Below are 20384 nucleotides of genomic sequence, written 5' to 3'. Positions count from 1 at the left end.
GCAATTCTTCCGAGAAGGGTGGTTAGGCCTCCAGGAGGGGTTAACCCTTCATTACCTTAACGCAGAGACCTCTGTAACTACCTCTTACCTGCTCTCCAGCGGTTCTGGCTGCCATGACACCAGAGGGGGAGGGGGGGGGGTTGCAAAGAAAAAAGTTTGTGCACCCCTGTCTTTTAATGGTTAGCCACCCAGGTATTGAAAGGGGGGGTTAAGTAATTTTATTGTAATGTTGTATGTATTATAGCACTGTATGTTGTTTACATGTATTTTAAATGCTTGTTTAATGTTCAGATGCTTTTTTTTAATTTTATTTCATTCCCAAAATCACTTTTAGCCACATTTTGGCTAATAGGGATATTGGGGCATTAGTCTAGGAAGGGAGAGGGTTTATTGGTTCATCCTGTCTATTGTGTCCCTTGATGATGTAGATTCCTGTCATGAGGGGTGAACACAATTGGACCATATTCTGTCATCTATGTCATCAAGGGGGGAATTGGACAGCATCCCAAACTCACTTTGGCAAACTAGACACCCTCTACAACTTCATATGTTGCTTTGTCCTACAATGTAACTACAGCACACACCACTACGAAATGCTCCAAGAACGAGATTGGCTATGTGTTGAGTCTAGCGCAAAGTACATTTTTCCTGTCTTGCCTGCAAATATTTTCTAGAAAAGCTACCCACCTACCTGAACAAGCACCTCACCACTACCACATGCAGCACTTATCTGAGATCTGACTCTCAAAGACTGTTCACAGTCATAACGTTCAACAAAGAATCTGGCTCTCATACCGTTGCACCTCGCAACTGAACAATTTACCTGAGACTCATCAGATCCAGCAGCAGATAATGCTGTCCCTCTGTGGTAGTCCTTTACCGACTGTGGTAACACCAGGCTGGTTATTGCATAACATGTTTTAAAGAACTTATTTTTTGTACATGCAATACTCACCTTTGATATCTTCACCAATATCATTTTTGATATACTACACTGAGTTGTGCACTTTTTCCTCTTGGTTTTTCTGGAGATAAAGACCTCGTAATGGGCCAATAGGAAGCAGTGATGTCATCCTGTGAGGCTTCCTATTGGCCCACATGACATGGGGCTTTAAACTTGCAGGAGATACTGCCACCCCCTTCAGAGGTCTGTATCTCCGAAAGCAGGCGGTTCTGGAGCTGAATTTAATGGGGTTCAGCTTCTTTTGAGATCTCAGGTAGACACAGAGAGATGGATTCTCTCTTGGACTCCTTTGGGCAGCTCTTACAGACTGGTGGAAGAGAAACAGAGCTCCAAGTATCAGTGCTTCAAAGCCATAGATAAGGCAGCATATGAATAAAACTGGTATATAAGCTTGCTTGTAGATGGACAATAGGTACACCTGTGAGTGTCAGATATGAAACCATAGACTAGCATAGGCTCAGTGAAAGGGGGTATATGTATGAAGTCCAAAGGAGGATAATAGAGCCAATTGCTGTTTGAAAGACAGCTATGGTTTGTTCTCCTATGTGGACATACCAACCCTAGAGCACATAATACAATAAGTCTTAGTATCTTTTCCCCCAAAGACTCTTGACCACTAAGAGAGAGAGGACGCACAATTTTGGTGGAGTCAATTTTCAGTGCGTGCCTCCAGCTCACAATGGTAAACAGTAGAGCCAGAACTTGGCAAAAAATAAAGCATAGTACAACAGGCAAAAAACCTGACCGCATGGACATTTGGCAGGGTGAATCACTGTAACGCGTTTCACGCTCACGGCACTTTGTCAAAGAGTGTGACTCTTTGACAAAGCGTTGTGAGGGTGAAATGCGTTAGTGATTCACCCTGCCAAATTTCCATGTCGCCACTCCAATAAAGGTGTTTTTAATTGACCGTCTTGTACCAAACCCCCATTTTTTTTTTGCCTGCTGTGCTCTGCTTTATTTTTGCCAAGTTCTGGATCATCTGCTTACAGACTGGTGGCTGGCTTGGTAGGATTAACTCTGCAGAGTCCCATTCGGAAGCAGGCACCCCCGCAGCGTTAAACCTCCCCACCACTTTCTGTTTTCGGGGCCATGCTGGCACGCAGCTGCACCGAGGACCGTAAGTCCGGCTACATCTGTATGTAGAAGGGACCACGAGTTTGGGGAAGTAAATTAAGAATAAATTGTTTGGTCTTTCATTGAGTAACTACATTTAGAGGATTTGTTTGTCAGTTAAGTGTATTTTCTGGTATCTCGCTTGACATAGAATGTTGAAAGCTGAGAGCTCCATTGTCTTTATACCAACAATTATAGCTCCATACTGTAGCGAATTGTATAAAATAAAAACATCTACATTTAACGTCTCTTTAGGCTGCGCTTATAGTGCCTGACGGCGACGCGATGTCGCTTCAGAACAAATTAATTGACTCCGTCTTAAGTGCGACGGAGCTACGTCGCGTCTAAAAATGTTGAAGCCGGGTAAATTTGATTTTTTTTTTTTTTTTTTTTTTAGAGACAGTCGCCACGTGACTGTCTCTAAACCAATCAAATTGCGCGGCCCGTCCCCTTTAGTGAAGTCACTGGCGACCGTCGCTAAAAAAACAAATTATAACTTTCGCTGGTGGCGACAGGTGACGTCATCAGTCGCGTCGCCAGCACTAATAAGCACAGCCTTACTCTGCATCGCTCCTACCTAAAAAATAAACGATGAATCCTGACAGAACCCTTTTTTGAAAATTCTCTTATGGAGGATGGATGAACATGCAAATCTTTTTTTTATTTGATCTTGTGTTTAATTATTAGATGCTGTCAATAACAACAATTTGTGATTAGCTGTGTAAATGTAATAGAGCTCTGTAACTCCTTGATCCTTCACCCATTTAAATCACATAGACATAAAGATGATGTGCATATCTTTAATATATATATATATATATATATATATATATATATATATATATATATATATATTGTTAATATGCTGGTGCCATTACATATTAGTATTTTAATTGCCCATAATGTACCTGTTTTTTCAATTATAAACGTTGCGAATGCTTTCATAGCACTATATACTTGAGTTGCAATGCAAAGTGTAGTTGTGTTAAACCTTAACATACACTCAGACATTAAAGTGGGGGGCGCAAGATTATTCTGGGGGGGGGGGGGCGGGGAAGTCTCCTACCTTATCTTCTGCGACGCGTCGCCATATCAACACGCGTCAAATGACGCCACGTGACGAAACATGACCCCGTACATCATTTGACGCTGGATATTGGGTAAGGGGGGACACGGGCTGGCAGTCTGGGGGGGGTGAGGCGGAGCACAGAAAGTTTGCGCACTCCTTCATTAAAGTAGTCAAAACACCAAAAAACAAGTATTTATTTGAATAGAAGAGAAAAATAATTTTTATTATTTTTTTGTTAAACTTAGGAGCTAATGTTGTTTTTTTATTAACCCCCCTTTTTAATTGCTTTGAAGCAATCAATGGGCAGAGTGCAATATTAAGGCCACACTCTGCAGGTGATATTTGAGCTCATCCAAGATCCACGAGCTCCATGAAACACTTGTGGACCAAAGCAATATTATTATATGAACTATATGTATGTAAAAAATGCTATAAAAATTTAGGAGGGAGGAGGACAGGTGTGTGTTTTTTCAGCTTCTTTACATTCCTAATGTCTTGTTGGGATTGTGTGATAGTGCATAAACTTGAACAATAATAAATAAAACACGTTTCAGGGGGTGGAGAATACAGTACAATGTGTGAATTTATTTTAAAATTAAACAATAGCATCTTGTCTCTTACTTATGTACTCTACAGGTTGTTGGTTGATCTTATTTCATCTGCAGCCATACTCCATTTAGCGGGATGTTGGTCCACACCACAGCAGTATCGTGACAGCATCAGAAGGCTCTTTGCCTTGTTGTTGGCCTCTTGGCTGCCTTGTTATCTCTGCTGGGAAAAGGTACAGTATGATTCTGCAGTTATGGTCAATAACATCTTGTGGCTATAAACATTGAGAAGCACCATGAGATATGCTTGTGAAGTGCACAATATGTAGAGGACAGATCAGATTTGGTACTGGATACAATTTCATCCGTCTATAATATTGTTATATCTGCATTCACGTAAAATATGGAGGCCCCTGAGGAACAGTTTTAAAACGAATGTGAAATGAGATTATCAACCATCTAAAGTTGATTAGTGGTTAAGACTAATGGAGATATATCGCTATGACAAAATTAGTTTTGGATATAAAGTCTCGGCTTGTCTTTTGAATAATATTGTTTACAATGATTCAACTTTTTGGAAAATATAGAAGTGTAACTTTTTAAAGTAGCAATACTACATTTCTAATCTCTTTCCCCCCCCTTTTTTTTTTTTTGTATTTTTTTTAATATATATTATATGTAAAGCATGTGACTATATACAGTATAGTTCTACATTCTTACCTAAGCTAGCAATCGTTTGGGGCTGCTGTTTTATAAATCTAAAAATCCTGATTTTGTGTGCCTAACGAAATGGCCGCCTTCTAACTGTGCTGCAGTCCGTGAAATGCGGCAGCTGATCTGTAACATTTATATTACTAAATGTAGCACATTATTTTTACAGCTTTCAGAGCAATAGACAAGCAGTCTGCTGTTTGGAGCAGCCTCAGATCTGTTTGTGATACTTTGTTGCCAAAGGCAGAGATTAGAAACGGTGAGTCAGAGCCTGTTTCAAAAGAGGAAGTCTATTACTTCATCTTTTGGTTGCTACAGCAACCATTTATAATCCTCAACATGGACATCTGACATGGAGTTACATGAAACTGGCTCTCACAATTTTTTCCCCTCTTTGTTCTAACCCTTAGGTTTATTATCAGAATGCACTTGCTCAGGGCTTTGCTTCTGCGCTCAAACAGAATCAACATATCCTCTCTTCCCACTTCTTCCTTTCGAGAATGCAGACAACAGAAATGGCGCCCAATCTCGCTCAGGTTTGTATGCCAAACCCTAGTGCTTCAGGTACATCAAAAGCAGTGGCTCCATTCATCCCCCCGACCAAATGTGTCACAAGACAAAAAGTCACTTCATGACCCACATCCTACTGAGCTCCAGGAAGAAAAGCCCCCAGCAGGAAGTGACCCCAGTGCTGCCGCCTCTTCTGATCCCATTGAGACAGATCCCTTGCAAGACAAATCCATTAGCCTACTACAGAGATTTAAAAAGACTTTTAAACAATATGGAAAAGTTCTGATTCCGGTTCATCTAGTGACGTCCACTTTCTGGTTTGGATCCTTTTACTATGCAGCAATGAAGTAAGTGTTGATTTTAAGATGTCCGCAACTGCTGGACCTGCGATGTCTGAATGGGGGGTGGGGGGGAGGGGGCTCGGCTCTGCACCGCACCCTTTAACGGTTTTCTATGTTGAAGTGGTTAATTGTACTTATGTTGGAAATACAAAACCACCCTTCATCATAAGTGGCGGTTTCTTGGTAAAGAGGGGGAAATGGTTGCTAAGTATATCACTTGTGTACAGCTTTGCACCATGTCTTCTGCGTAGGTGTGTCATTGAGTGCTGGAGCTGTATTCTCCAATCAGCTGTGCCTGAAGTAGTTAAACCAAATGTTTTACATAACTGGTCCTGCGGTACTGAACCTTGCTATTTCTAGCATTGGGTTCCCGAGGTAATTACTGGTCTACTTTACTTGCTGGGGCTTCCTCCTGGGGAAACAAAATGGCTGTCAACTCTTACGTGACCCATGGGGCCAAAAGGAAGCCGCAATGTCATTGTTTGGGACTTCCTACTTATTGACGCCATGTTGTATTTTCCATGAAGCCACTGGTTATCATCTTGGAGATATTATATTATTATGGTTATTATCTTGGAGACAGGGTTCCCCGTTACTGAAGTAAACGCATAATTGAGTACCAGAGGACTCATTGGTTCCAATGATGTACAAAGTGTGTGTGTTAAAAAAAATGAATTTATACAAACACACTATTTAAAAACAAGAGTAAAGAAGTATAATAATGTGTTACTAAGTTCCAAGTTGGCCCAAATAAGGGAAATATCGAGGGCAGCACAAGTGCTCATTAGCAAAAACATGCCAACGGTAACCGGCCCTGGAAGCTCTATATAAACGCTCAACCATCCAAGCAGCACTGGCCAATAAATCGTGAAAAGCAAGTTACACGCTAGAACTCGAACCTAGAACTGACGAATAATACATTTAAATAAACAGTTCTACACCAACGTTACAAAAGTAAGAAAAATATTTCAACGTGACACTGAGGTGAATATTGACAAAATAGTTATTTTTCACCCATCCCCTTGCCATTCAGGAAGTTTCTTCTTTTTGTTTTTTTTTTTTTTGTTTTGCTTCTCCAGTGACTCATGATTCCTTTTCTTGTGAGTTTTTTGTTTAAAAAAAAAAAAAAAAAAATACTTTAAAATGTGTTTTGTGGACTTGCAGATGCACCCTCACATCAGAATGTCTAGCGCAGGAAACCAATCATGAAAAGGGGGGGGGGGGGGGCGGCGGCAGTCTGTCATTAGAAGACAAATGTCGTCCAACCTAATATTCAGTGATAACACATAAAAAGGAGAACCTAAAGAAAGTCAATCTTTGGGCGATTTTAATTGCCCTGTTTCTGAATTCAATTTGAAAAAGAATAGAGTAGAAAAAATCACCTAATTTTAACCTCTCAGACAAATCACTGCCGTTAATTTTGATTTAGAGGACATGTCTTTTTATTTCTCTCGAACTGAAATTAGAAATAACATACAGACATTAAAAAAACTTAGTGGGTGAAAAAAATAAAAATGTGATACAACCCGTCCACCAGACAGTGTACAGTAAATAAAAATACCACTTGTGGTGGATTTGCATGTCTGACAGATCTGCAACCCTGTCTTTTCCCCATTATCGCTTAGCAAACAGTACTTCCACTGCAGCTAGGGATTCTGGGTAATGACATGCAAATGAGCGGTGTGTCACTCTTTACTAATTATCTATTTTAACATACAAAAACCCTAAACTGATTTAAAGGAGTTGGTGATCTACTACAATGTTTGCGATCTAACCATTTGAGGCTCTGCAGCTGTGGGTTATTGTTTTCCGCACCTGTTTCTGTTTTGGAAACCAAGGTCCTATATCAGTAATGTAAGTGTCAGCTGCAGTCTTTCCGTACACATAACCAGGCTGCAGCTGCAAGGCTTGGCCAGGGGTGCTCAACTCCAGTCCTCAAGTCCCGCCCCCCCCCCCCTCCAAACAGGTCAGGTTTTCAGGAAATCCGTTTTCCAGCACAGTTGGTTCAATCATAACTGAGCCACTGATTGAGCCACCTGTTGCTGAAGCAGGGATATCCTGAAAACCTGTGCAGTTGGGGGGGGGGTCTTGAGGACTGGAGTTGAGCATTCCTGAGTTAGGCCCTTGACATCGGTACATATTATAGTACAAGTGTTTTGTTTTAGTTACCCCCTCCACCAACTGGCATTATTGCCCTTCTAGCAGCTACTGATCCCAAATGTCAATCTAAACTTAGCGTACCTCTTCATTATATGTTCCAAGCTATTAAAATAACATGGCTGAGACACCGCAGAATGTGTGGTTTCACCTCTCTTTATAGCGCAGGGGGCGGTTGTTTTTTGGTGTTTTACAAGGTGTGGATCGTCAAAAAGTGACTCGAATAACTGGTATTTATCAAGCATTTCCCCAAGTAAATGAGTGGGTTCATTTGAGTCCGGTATTGCTGACCTGTATGCTTTAAAATAAGAGGTGCTTGGCTGAATTTTACATGTTTGCTTACTTAATGCAGCAATCTACTTGGTTACTTTTTTTATAAGTTGCATTTGACAATTGCATCCCATTTGTGATGCACAGTCCCATGTACCAACCAGCCTTTGGAGTATATAAAGTCATTGGCTATTATTGGCCTGGAGAGCAGTAGTTGTCAAAGGTTTTCCAGATCTTAAATATTATCAGCCATTTTGAGGACCCGCTCAGGTACACTGTGCTGTGTTCATTAATAAATATATAGTCTTTTTAAAGAGCAACAAAAAAATTAATATTTGGAAATATACTGGATCTGCACATACAGAAACTGCTATTATTCAAATTACAAGAAATTTGTAAGAAAATAATAGAGAACTTGGGGTGGGGCGATAACAACAAAAATTCCCACAATAACGATCGTAAATTTACAGCAATAATATATATTTATTGTGATTAATATCCAATGAAAACAAAACCTGTTGTTTTGCCCCTTTATAAAGCGTTGGTAAGACCACACCTCGAGGTATGTAGTACAATTTGGGGCACCACTCCTTAGAAAAGACATTATGGAACAAGAGAGAGAGTGCAGCGAAGAGCCACCAAATTAATAAAGGGAATGGACAATCTAACTTACAAGGAGAGGCTAGCTAAATTAGATTTATTTACATTAGAAAAGAGGCGTCTAAGGCCTTGGGCATGGTCAGCGCTTAGGCGCTGAGGCACGCTCTCGCTTACCAGTGAGCCCCTGCAGCCGCAATGAGAGCGGCTTTAGCAGGGGCTCGCGCACGGTCTTATCCAAATGTTAGATTTCGCGCTCATGGGAGCGCAGGGCCGGTCACGTGAGCGGTTCGCCCAATGAGTGATGTCACTGGCTCGCCAACCCCCCCCACCCCCCCCCCCGACACGCCCCTGGACGGAGCGCTAACCAAGGCCAGGGAAAGTACCCGCTTTCCCTCAGCCTCAGCACGCCTCCGCACGGCTGCTGCAACCCTGGACGCAGCCTTAGAGAGGACAGCCAAGGACAGTATAAGGAGCTTTCAAAACAATTATTCATCCCAAGGGCAGTACAAAGGACTCGGGGGCATCGCTTTAGGTTTGAGGAAAGGAAATTTCACCAGAAACAAGGAAAATGGTTCTTTACAGTAAGGGCAGTTAAAATGTGGAATTCATTACCTGTTGAGACTGTGATGGCAGATACAATAGATATGTTCAAAAAAAGGTTGGACATCTTTTTAGAAGGGAAAGGTATACAGGGATATACCAAATAAGTAAACATGGGAAGGATGTTAATTCAAGTAGTAATCTGATTTGCCAATTCCTGGAGTCAGGAAGGAATGTATTTTTCCCCTTATGAGATATCCCTGGATGATATTTCACTGGGGTTTTTTGCCTTCCTCTATATCAATATACTGTAAGTAAGGATATAGGATAAAGTGTCTGTCGTCTAAATTTAGCATAGGTTGAACTTGATGGACGCATGTCTTTTCAACCTCATCTGCTCTGTAACTATGTAAAGTAATCAAAATGTCTCTTAACCTCTTCCCCTTGCTTAATGTCAGAGACCTTGTGGGGGATGGAAGGGCATAAGCGATATTGTGAGGGAGTGGTTGAGCGGCATGGGGGGGAGGGGTTAAGTTACAGGGGCACATCAAGTTCTCCATGTACACATGGACAGAAAAAGAGGTTTTTGAATGCTCTGCATAATCTGTTAAATCTATTCAGATCCGTTTTTGGTCCATGAGACGTATGCCAGCCTTGGACACCTCTGCTCTTCTGCAGGGCCATTACACAACTATAGCTTTGTTGAGAAGGGATACTCATACTTTTTTTTTTTGATCATTAATCATGAACTTGGTGGCCAGATTGTTTCTTCCAGGCGGGAATTCATCTTGAGTGACTCAAAGTTCATAACGTGGGGGGGGGGGGAAGAAAATCATTATTGGGGATATTGCTGACTTAATAACAAATTAAGATGTCAGAATGTATTATTTAGTTCAGTCCCTTCCATGCACTTTTCATTTGTGTGACTCTGCTGTAGAGCTGAAGTCTGTATTTTAGGTTAGTACTTCATTACATTTGTAACAACTCATTGCAGGCAGGTATTGAAAGGTCCAGTAGAGGGCGCCCAATGACCATATATGAATCACAATCTAGGCAAATTATTGCAATGTCTGGTAGTTTGTTTCTATATTTATAATTACTCTTGTCTTCAATATATTGAGATGAAGTCAATGGCAAAATATGTATACAAAATGTTGAAAACCGTATTATCTTTTTCTCTTTAATTTGATTTCCCTTTCCACAGAGGTGTTAATGTGGTTCCTTTTCTGGAGTTCATCGGCCTGCCAGACGTAATTGTAAACATTCTGAAGCATTCTCAGAGCGGGAATGCACTTACAGCCTATGCCATGTATAAGGTAATAGCTATGTTTTAAAGTGTGTGTGTATGTGTTATATATATATATATATATATATATGTATGTATATGTGTATATATATATGTGTGTGTATAAATCTATTTCCTCGCTCATCCTCTGCTAGATTATGCCCTGTGTTCTCGTTCAATTTAATGTAGAGGTCCTCAACTTTCTATAAGTATTGTTGATTCATTGTCTTGTTTGAGTGCAAAGATTTGCTTCTTGCCAACCATAAGTCGCTGCTTTGTCTTCTTTAAGCTTTTGTTATCTTCAATAGTCTTCTTCACCATATCAAGTTACATTTTCTTACATCTTTAGTGTTACATTTGTGGATTTTCTTGCACAGCTTTGCATATTCAATTCTTGTGCTTTCATTTTGGGATTGCTTAACTTCTCAGTAATTGCTTTGTCATCTGATATTTTCTTGCCCTGTTTGTTGCCGATTTTCCTCCATTATTTTTTTTAATTTTTTTTATTATTTGAGCTGTCCACTACAATCTTCATAAGTTCTTCATAATTGTTTAAAGTGTCTTAGTGCACTTCAAGCAAGCTGAAGCCATTGTTCAGTTCTGGTTGAAATTCTCTGCTATTGTTTTTGAGGTTCTTGATGTTGTTTGATAAAAGTTTTCTTCAACTTCGCATTCAGATGTAATCTGCAACGAGCCAATCGGTGATCACTTCTTGTGTCAACATGATTCAGGACTGTGAAGTCTTCAATCACGTGTTTCTTGTTGGCTAAGATATAGTCCACTTCATTATTTCTTCATTGTGTCCATGCCATTTCCTATTTGGATTCTTCTTGAAGGGTGAATTCGTGGTGTAGACATTTTCACGTTCTGCTAATTCTACCTATCTGTTTCCATGTGCATTCCTGTTGCCGTAACCATACTTACAAACTAATGCTTCATCTTTCTGCTAGGTACCAATCAGTGCATTGATTGGTTTAATTGCATTGCATTGAAATCTCCCATAACCATGTTGAGGTGAAAAAAGGTCCTTGGTTGATTTTCATTGTATGAGTCTTTCACTTCATTGTCTGTGTGACTTGATGTTGGGGTATACAATTGGATTATTTGAAGCCTGTGTCTCTGTCAACTGAATGACGATTCTGGCTGCCCTTTTCCGATGAGCTTTCATACTCCACTATGTTGTTTCTCCATCTCTTGTTAACGATGAAGCCTACTCTACTGATTCTGATATTTTCTCTATCTTTTAGAATAGGTGTCAGCTTTTGAGCTCAATGAGGCCTTTATCTTTTCTTTTATTAAAGCCAACAATATCCCATAATAATCTTTGATCAAGTTCGTGCTGCTTCACTGGAGTTGTAGGAGCAATGCCATAGTTATCCTCAAGAACAAGAAAGGAGACAAAGACCAATCGGTCTACTTCCAATCCCTTTTTATAAGAAATTTTTATGACGATACTCACTAATGGGCTGCAACAGACCCTGGACTGTGCTCAGCCTAGAGCTGGGGGGCGCAAGATTTTTGATGAAATCAATTAGAGAATGAAGACGAGATGGAGAGCATTTACAAGAAACAAGACCATGTTTCAAGGGAACCTTCCCCTGTGCCTCAAGAGGAAAGTTTTTTTTTGTCCGGTGTATACTGCCAATGCTCACGTATGGATGTGAAACGGAGTCTCACCCGAAGAGACAGCAAAAAAGAATGATTGGGTTTGAAACCAAACAGGAATCTTGTTACAACATCACAAGTGTGAAGAAATTAAAATGGCAAATTTGGTGGGTATATCTCAAGAGAAAATTACCATCTTTGGACAAAGATGGTACTGGACTGGATTTCAAGGGAGATGAGAAGACCAAGTCGACAACCAAAGTAAAATGGGAGGATGAAATCAGAAAATGTATTTGGAACAACATGGAGAGGCTTGCAACGACTGTTCCTGGAAGATTATTTTGGAACGGCCTTCATCCAGCAGTGGATCTACAAGGGGCTGAACAAGATGCTGTGTGTGTGCAGCCATCACTTCATCTGACGATGGGGCTGCGACATCGAAACATTGTGCTTTCTCTGTAAAAAGACAGATAAATCATTTGAGCTGTCTTTGTGACTACATATCATTCATTTTAGTGCAACCAACTAAACATTTATATACACACACACACACATGCTAGCACTAATGTTCTCTGGGTACAGGTATTGCAAGTCTTACTCACTTTTTAAGGTCTCTTGATAAAGACATATTGCAACTTTAGAGGTCTGCGTCATTTTAACTTGCTAAACCTGTGGTGTTTTATAAATTGGACCAACAAACATATCAAATAGTTTATATGTTACAAGCTTTCGTACCTCTCTGGGTTCTTAATCAGGTATCAAACATACGCACGCACACGTAGGCAGGCAGACACGTAGCTACATATACACACAGGTAAACATCCATACAGAGACAGTTCTACATTCATAGACCAGCACATACACACAAGTAGAGAAGGAGAAAAACTGGAAGAGCACTACTGTAGGTATCAAAAAAGTAGAAAGGAGGGTGCGTATCCCATAAAAAGATTATTTATTGGTCATGGAAAAACAGGGCAGTGGTTGAGGTTGAGAAAGCGCTCTGTGAAGCGTGAAATGTTGGTAGGGCTCTCCACTGCCCTGTTTTTTCCATGACCAATAAATAATCTTTTTATGGGACACGCACCCTCCTTTCTACTTTTTGGATATCTACAGTAGTGCTCTTCCAGTTTTTCTCCTTCTCTACTAGCCTACCCCTTGGACGGAAGCACACCTGGGGACCCCTCACCTTTGGATCGCATGGACTGTGCAGCACTCAGAGTGAGTCAATCGCTTGCTACATGTTTTCCTGTTCAGGACTTTATTTAGACAATTGGTACGTTATAGGGTGCTATTATGTTCAATCTTCCTGGTGTTACTGTTAACATTACTGTTAACAACAGCGTCACTTATTAGTGAGCTAACCATCCGGGACTGCAACCCAGTACCTGTCTCTATCAAGTTTATGTTTAGGGGTACCTCCTACAAGTACCTGGTTATTCATTAATTTATCCTACTGTTGGGGTCTTTAGCATTACGCAGTCACATGGTCCATACACACAAGTATATAATTATATACACACACATTGAACCTCTCCATTCATGCTACCAGCTGAGCTCTACGCACTGTACTCCAATCATCAGTCGCAGTCTGTCAATCACTCCTCGACAGCGCCTGCCACTCACCCCATCCTCCTGATTCTTAATGGGAGAGGGATAGCTCCCAGGGGAGTGATACTAATTATTGAGCGCTGATGATTGGAGCTTGGCAGAAGGAGCACTGTGGCCATCATAAATGGGAGCAGTGGTCTTTTTCCAATGGCAAGCTGCTATTTTGCACCCTGTAACAGGGAAAGGAATGTTAAGTTGGAAGCAATTCTTCCAAACATTTGACACTGATGCTTGTTGTGTTTGGTGAAAATTCCCAATTTCTAATCTAAAATGCCAGCAGTTTACAAAACATGTAAATGTAAACATATAGGCTCACCCTTCTGGCTTTAATTCAAAATGGAAATTTATGATGGTGTTTTTCTTTTTAATGATCCGATCATCACAAAAAAAGTACTGATATGATTTTTATGAAGTGGTGGGAGCAAATTAAGTGCATAGCAAGAGATGCCACATTGCAGCATAGTGTCACGTGGATGTGCCTTTTCTTTGCAAATGTAGGCTATGAACTACAAAAAGGAGCTTAGCACTTAAAATGTTTAGTGTTCCAAACATAATAACTATTTAAATTAGAGCTTTGCTGTAATCTAAATGCTTGCAGTTTTGTTTTGTAAGAAGTACATTTGCCAGTTCCTGTTACTCAGTTGCGTACAGTTGAAGTTAGAAAATAATTACTTTGACATGAATGGGGAAAGGATATGGCAATTCAATCAGTTTTTGCTCACTATTTGATCTGTTAGTGCCGCCTTCTTCCAAGTATAGTTCTACACATCGCTGCTTCAGCCGTGCATTTGTTCATTTTCCACGTGACTGCCCTATCTTATTAAAAACGAAGTACATAATAATAATTTATTATATAGCGCTGACCGTGTCCACAGAGACTCATTATGTCTGCAAAGTTCTGTCAAGCTTACAATCTAATTTTGGTGCCTGCGGCACAGATAGAATTGAGTGACTTGACCAAGGTCCCCTTGTGCTGAAACCCAGGTTCACCTGCTTCAAAGGGTACTAATATTACCACTGAGCTACTCGTTCAGCCCACACTATTGTAGTTTATTGCCAATTTGGACAACAACCGTTGTGTAACATTGACTGAAGTGTGTTGATTTCCTTCATGTGTAATCTAGAAAACTGGGGCCAATGTATTTTGGTTCAGTACTCCCTCATGCATTAATATAATTGGTATTTTATCTCCTATTTTCACACCTCAATCCTCCTGTTATTCTAAGCTGTTTCAAGCCACATCTTGCATCACCTGCAGGTCACGGTTCTGATAACTGAATGTCAGACGTTTCCCCTCATAATGTGTTTCTGTCCGAGAACCACCTTATCTAGAGTGTGGACCTTCTTGGAGAGGTCATTCTCTTCAATGTAGTAGAAGTAAGATCTAATGGTAATTTGGTTAAAAGGTAGAATTCTCTCTTCTTTCCTTGTGTGTCCAATGGTCGCTTAGAGTTTATGTGCAGGTGCCTGGTTTATTTGATTTGCTTCTTTTAAACAACTTTAAAATTGAATTGTTTCTTAGATTAGTTACATAGACGCTTGGGCTCTTTTCAGTTTTTCAAGTTCTCCTGATAATCCTGAACCAAACATATTGGTTTGTAATTCTTCAAATGAGCTGCCTTGGGCCACAAGCATTTACGTATGCAGAGCAAAACGGTTTCCACCACCTTTTGTTATTGAAACAGAAAAGAAAGAACATAATTCTTTCATTTATTTTTTTTTAAACTGGAATTGGGCTCTCTTTCTGTCTCTTCCAAATAAGTACACAATGATCAGATTGTAACTGTGATTACAATGTAGGATTCCAGGCTAGCCTGACATGGAGCAGACTTTGGCTGTTCTAATTGGCTGCAACTGAGTTAACCACCGGTACAAGCATTGTCTCCTTTTTTTCTTTCTTGTCTAGGCCAGTTAGCTGGCTTTTCAGCTCTGTTAAAGCTGCTTGGTATATATACAGTGTTTAATTTTGGAACATCCCCCTTCATGTGTGTTCCTCTGGGAAGTGGATAATGCTAAAAGCAATTAATGGTGACAGTAAAATTGTACTGAAAGTAATGTTTCACTTTGTAAATAAGTAGGCCATTATTTTCAGTGGTGTTGCCATTCTTAAAGCATCCTTACATTTCAAAATACTCAAGCACATAACACTAGCGTTGAGTATATTAACTGTGGTTCCCAGACCCCATTACTTGCCTGGGGTTTTGGTTAACATGACTGATGTCTTCAAAAGTTGAATATATTCTGCCTCCCCTGGGCCTAGCAATCATTAGAAGACCGAGTAGCTGGTAGAGGGTCAGGATGGAGCTTCAAAAGCATATGCACCTCCAGAAGATGTTCAGACTATTTTGTCTTTGAGCCATAGTTGATACTGAATGTTAAAGTACAGCAATTAATCTGCCTAACGGCAGTCTACTTGTTTACCTACCGTATGTATCCCAAAGGAAAAGCATCTGTATGAGCCTATTAATGCACATCGTGATAAAAAAAAATTGTTACATGTTGAATCCTTTTCACAATCCATTAGTTTATTGGACTTTTCAATCTCTTTGTAAAAGTATTACTGCCTCATAATTTTCTGATTCTTGTGCTCTAACTAAGCTCATTAGTACTTTGTATTATGGTCTCTGGTGCAGGGATTTTTTATGTGTATCTTTTGCAAAGAGATTTGTGACAATGAAAATGAGTAATAAACAATTGGTCCCTTGCAGCTTTCTGAGATACCCGCAGCAGCTTGATAATTAGGCCTCCATTCTGAAGAGCCCAGTACAGCACCAAAACAAATCATCATAAAGGGAGGTGTCAACCCCTTTCCTACTAGAGACGCCTGGAATGTGTCGCAAAGCTGTTCCCTGTGGCGACAAAGGAGTTATAATTATTTTATATTTTCCATGGAAAAACTAGTGATTGACATGTCATTTATAACCTAGATACCGACAACTGTGTAAAGACAATTTGGCTTCTCTAATGTTATTTCCTCCATGTCCTGTATAAACTGAGAACCTATTTGATGTCTGTTAGATCCATGTCTTCTAAATTAAGGCTTCCATTTTGTTTCCTTTTTTAATTTTGATATAATTTGTTCAACATCCATTTCAGACAGGTTCTTTGTACCCATTATTACCCTGAGTAAATTAACCCTTTTAATTACAGTGAATGGTCCCATACTTTGGCATTTTATTTTTTGCAGGAAAGGTTCCCCTCCTGTATCCTTTTTGGAGTCTTGAGTTGTGCTCTACTATACACCTCTGAACTTGTCAAAGGACCCTTTCAATAAACTCAGAGTGGGCATCAAGTTTTGTGGGGGGGGGGGTGCCCAAAAATAGCACAAAAAAGCTCTGAAATCCTCACAACCTTATTCAATAACCAATAAAGAGGTAACCAAAGCAGATCTGAAAAAATGGCCCAGTGCATATGAATATCTTTGTTAGCAACTTAGAAATGTAGAAAATTACTTATTTACATCTTGATACATGAGCACAAGTTTTATTACCTTTTGCAAAATGACTTGTATTTACCTTAGCAGGCTGTGAAGGAGCCAGTGGGTCAAATATGTTCTACCATACAACCGTCCATGCTTGGTGTAAAAGTCCAGGTTCTCATGGTTGAGGAAGCAGAAACATCAACTGGCAACAACCAATCTAGTATTCATTACCACAAAATAGAGAGCCTGGACATGTTGAAAAAGTGAAAAATATGTATTACAATAAGTCCTGGAGTGCCTGCTACCATCTTCCTTTATACCTAATCTTTTTGCAGTTAATGCACCCGTGCAGTATTCTGGTCTCTAAAAAATGATATTGTTTGCCAAATGTTTTGTGAGTGCCCTCCTTCTCTTTATAGAGTATGTATCTGTGTGTCTGTCTAGCTCCCTCCCTCTATACACACCCCTGGGAAGTAGCAAGTTAGCATATACTGCAAGTGATCATAATTGGTCTGCTATAACAGTTGACAGACTGCTATATTGCTCCTTGTAAGGGTAAGACTTCCTGTGTTACACAATGACGGGGTGCATGATGGAGTTGTAATGCATAACCAAATTAACTACTAAAATTGTTTGCATTAGTTTGTAAAGCTACCAGCTCCCTTTGGTATTGAAGGAACTGGTACTTCACAAAAATGTCCTCTCTGTGTTAAAGTGCATGGATTAATTAATAAGCATTTTTACAATGTTTAATCAGACATTCAAAAATATATGTTTTTTCAATTGACTGCAGCTGCTTTTCCATTTGCATTGTCATTAGGCCAAGGCCAACATCCGTACATTGAAGTTGCTTCAAATTTACGGTAAATGTTTAGAATTACATTGCAAATGGAAGAAAAAAGTTGTTATTGAAATAGTCCCACAAGGTCGAATGTAAAGGCAGCCATACACAATAAGCCTATGTTTATATTGAAGAATTCTTGGAATACCAACATTCAGACTTACTGTACAGTAGAACAGAAAAATGCACCACTTTTCTGAGATCTCCGCCTCTCTGTCAAAGCACATGGCGAGCTGCGTATGGTCTGTATTTTTATATTTTAACGGTTTCCCATGCTATATTTTTTACTGCTTATGTTTTATGATATTTAAATAATACTGGGGTATATGAAATGAGCTCATTACCAGTGTAGGTTGTATTCATGGAATATACAGAGCCATCAAAATGGACAAAGCAGTGTTTGAGCAATGACTGAATTATTTTTAATGCTCATAAAGCATAACCACAAGCTAAACGTTCTCTCTCTCTCTCTTCCTATCTAGATTGCAACACCAGCCAGATATACTGTAACATTAGGGGGAACATCCCTTAGTGTTAAATATCTCCGAAGGTACGGCTTCTTGTCCACACCTCCACTGGTGAAGGAGTATTTACAGGACAGAATGGAGGAGACCAGGGACATAATTAGTGGAAAGATGGAGGAAACAAAAGATCGGATATCTGAAAAACTACAAGAAACCAAAGATAAAGTTTCTTTTAGGAAGAAAAAAGAAGAATGAGATCAGAAATCGGAGCATTTCATTGCAGTAATCCCTTTAAGTACTCTTGGGAGCAGAACATCCTACAGAGAATTGTCACATTTGAGCACATTTATAGATTGCTTGCTTATGGACCACCAAGAAGTGTTCCTAAAATTCACTCCGAGCTCTGTTGATCTTATCAGCTGCTTGTTGTTGCAGCAGATCCAAAGCCAAAAAAACAGCATGACCTCCCTACATGTGTATACAGTAAATAGTCATTTATGTAGCAATTTGAATTACTGTAATCCAATACCAAGTGTTTATCAGGTTTCATGGATAGAACCACTGCAAATTTTATTCTGGGAGAACAGCTGCAGGTTTCCCGCTTTAATTTGGTATGGCCACCAGCAATCCGCACTTTGGAAGTCTTCTATTGGTAGACGGGCTGAGTGCAAATACAATATATTCAGCCTGGGAATGTATTCATATTGCTGCATACAGTTCTTCTGATATTAGCTGGTGCAGTTAAAGCCCTGCTGCTTTAAATATTATCAAGAGCTGGAGCCTTGGGCATGAAGATGCATCTGTCATTTCCCTCAAGACTGCTCCATTGTATAATTTTCCCTTCAACACACAGTCTCTGAAAAGGATATAGCTTCTTGTTCAAGACTTTAGTCCTAACAATTACTCATTCTTTTACATACAACCTGCAGTTCTGTCATTTGCTGTGGGTGTATCATGTATTTACATACAGTACATCATCTTTTCCAACAGGAAGAAAAGACATGAGCTGTAAACATGTTCCTTTGTAACTAATAAACTAGAGACTTAATTGAATTGTGCGCAAACATAAACTATCTTTACTGGCTTACAGAACCATGCTGAAGCACCTTTTTAGATTTACAAAGGCTCTTAACATTTTGCTGTATGTAACATAACCCGGAAAGGTTATGACCAAACATCGTACTCTCAGAGGGCCTGATTTAATATGTTCTGAAGTGGCCAATCACAGTGCAATCGGATGCTTCAGATCATATTGAATCAGTCCCATAGACTGGATAATATTGTCATGTAATTTGCAATGTTCCTAAATCTAGGGGGGAAAAACATTTTTTGTTGTTGGATAACACCGCAAATTGAAACATTAGATTGCTCCTTGGTAGTAAGTTCATTACGTAAGGGGTTTGTTTACATACCAATACAGATTTATTAGGTCCTGAAACGTTTCTAGAGTAATGTTTTACAGAACAAACCTATTTGTTCATGTTAAAGTCTTTAAGATACAAAGATATTCTCATTCTATGGGTATCTCTGTCCCTGAAAAGAAGTCAGACATAGACAATAGATACCAAAAGTTTTAGAAACAATCTCTTGCAGTGGACAAAAAAAGTGTAAACAACTTGGCAATCTTTCTTTAAAAAAATGTAGATCATTAAATTAAAACAAACGTGCTTGTAAAAATGTATGCGGTTTAATTTTTTTTACCATGTCCCGTGCAAATCTGATCTCCTCAAATGCTTATTTTGGTACACTTCTTCTCTGTTTGGCTAATGATAGCATCAGAAAACGTTGTACAGAAAGATGGAGGACAAAATAACAACTGGACTCTAGACACAGTTTTAAGCTGAAATGTACAGTGATATATACAAGAATCTAGGACAGATTGTGTAGAGGGATTTTAATGAGCTGGGCAGCCTATAATTCCCCACGTGGCTCATGCAGGTTGGGGTGAGAATCTGCTAACTAAACATTTTGTTGATATGATATTCTTGCCTTTTCTATTTCCTAATAGAATGATTTTTGTCTATAATTTTTTTTATATATATACTCCTGCATTGTATACATTGTATTAATAATAAATGCTTGGAAATGAAGGTGTCATTACTAAAAGGAAAGCACACTGAGGAGGCCAACTCTCAATTTTAGCATTTCATTGACGCATCTTTTTGCTTACCTTGTATAAAGATAGGGTTCCGTCTAAGGTTGGCGCTGGCGAAGGGCAGCTAAAGGGTTTCCTGCCGTTCACTGATGTTTGGTTATGTGAAGCTGCTCTATTTCAATCTGAAACTCACTAGGTCCTTTATCCCTTGTTCTTTTAATGTAACCATGTATTTTTTT

At 39.6% G+C, this 20384-nt stretch overlaps 1 protein-coding gene across 3 annotated transcripts in view; it reads left to right on the top strand.

Annotated features, from left to right (window-relative positions):
* Nucleotides 1-20140, top strand: part of FAM210A (family with sequence similarity 210 member A) — a 24825-nt gene extending 4685 nt beyond the window's left edge. The window contains exons 2-6 of one of the 3 annotated variants that reach the window (XM_075585422.1): nt 3786-3930; nt 4578-4667; nt 4819-5265; nt 10031-10142; nt 18069-20140. In XM_075585422.1, the coding sequence (XP_075441537.1) occupies nt 4832-5265; nt 10031-10142; nt 18069-18305 (783 nt within the window). In that variant the 5' untranslated portion in view covers nt 3786-3930; nt 4578-4667; nt 4819-4831 and the 3' untranslated portion in view covers nt 18306-20140. Of the gene's footprint in view, nt 1-3785; nt 3931-4577; nt 4668-4818; nt 5266-10030; nt 10143-11358; nt 12747-18068 lie in introns of those variants that run through there. The other 2 variants (XM_075585421.1, XM_075585423.1) reach the window with 2 other exon arrangements.
* The last annotated feature ends 244 nt before the right edge of the window (nt 20141-20384 follow it).

Source organism: Ascaphus truei, chromosome 2, assembly GCF_040206685.1.
Source record: "Ascaphus truei isolate aAscTru1 chromosome 2, aAscTru1.hap1, whole genome shotgun sequence".
In the NCBI taxonomy this organism is placed as follows: domain Eukaryota; kingdom Metazoa; phylum Chordata; class Amphibia; order Anura; family Ascaphidae; genus Ascaphus; species Ascaphus truei.
The sequence above is the reverse complement of the archived record's forward strand: the minus strand, read 5'-3'. Positions and strand labels throughout refer to the sequence as shown.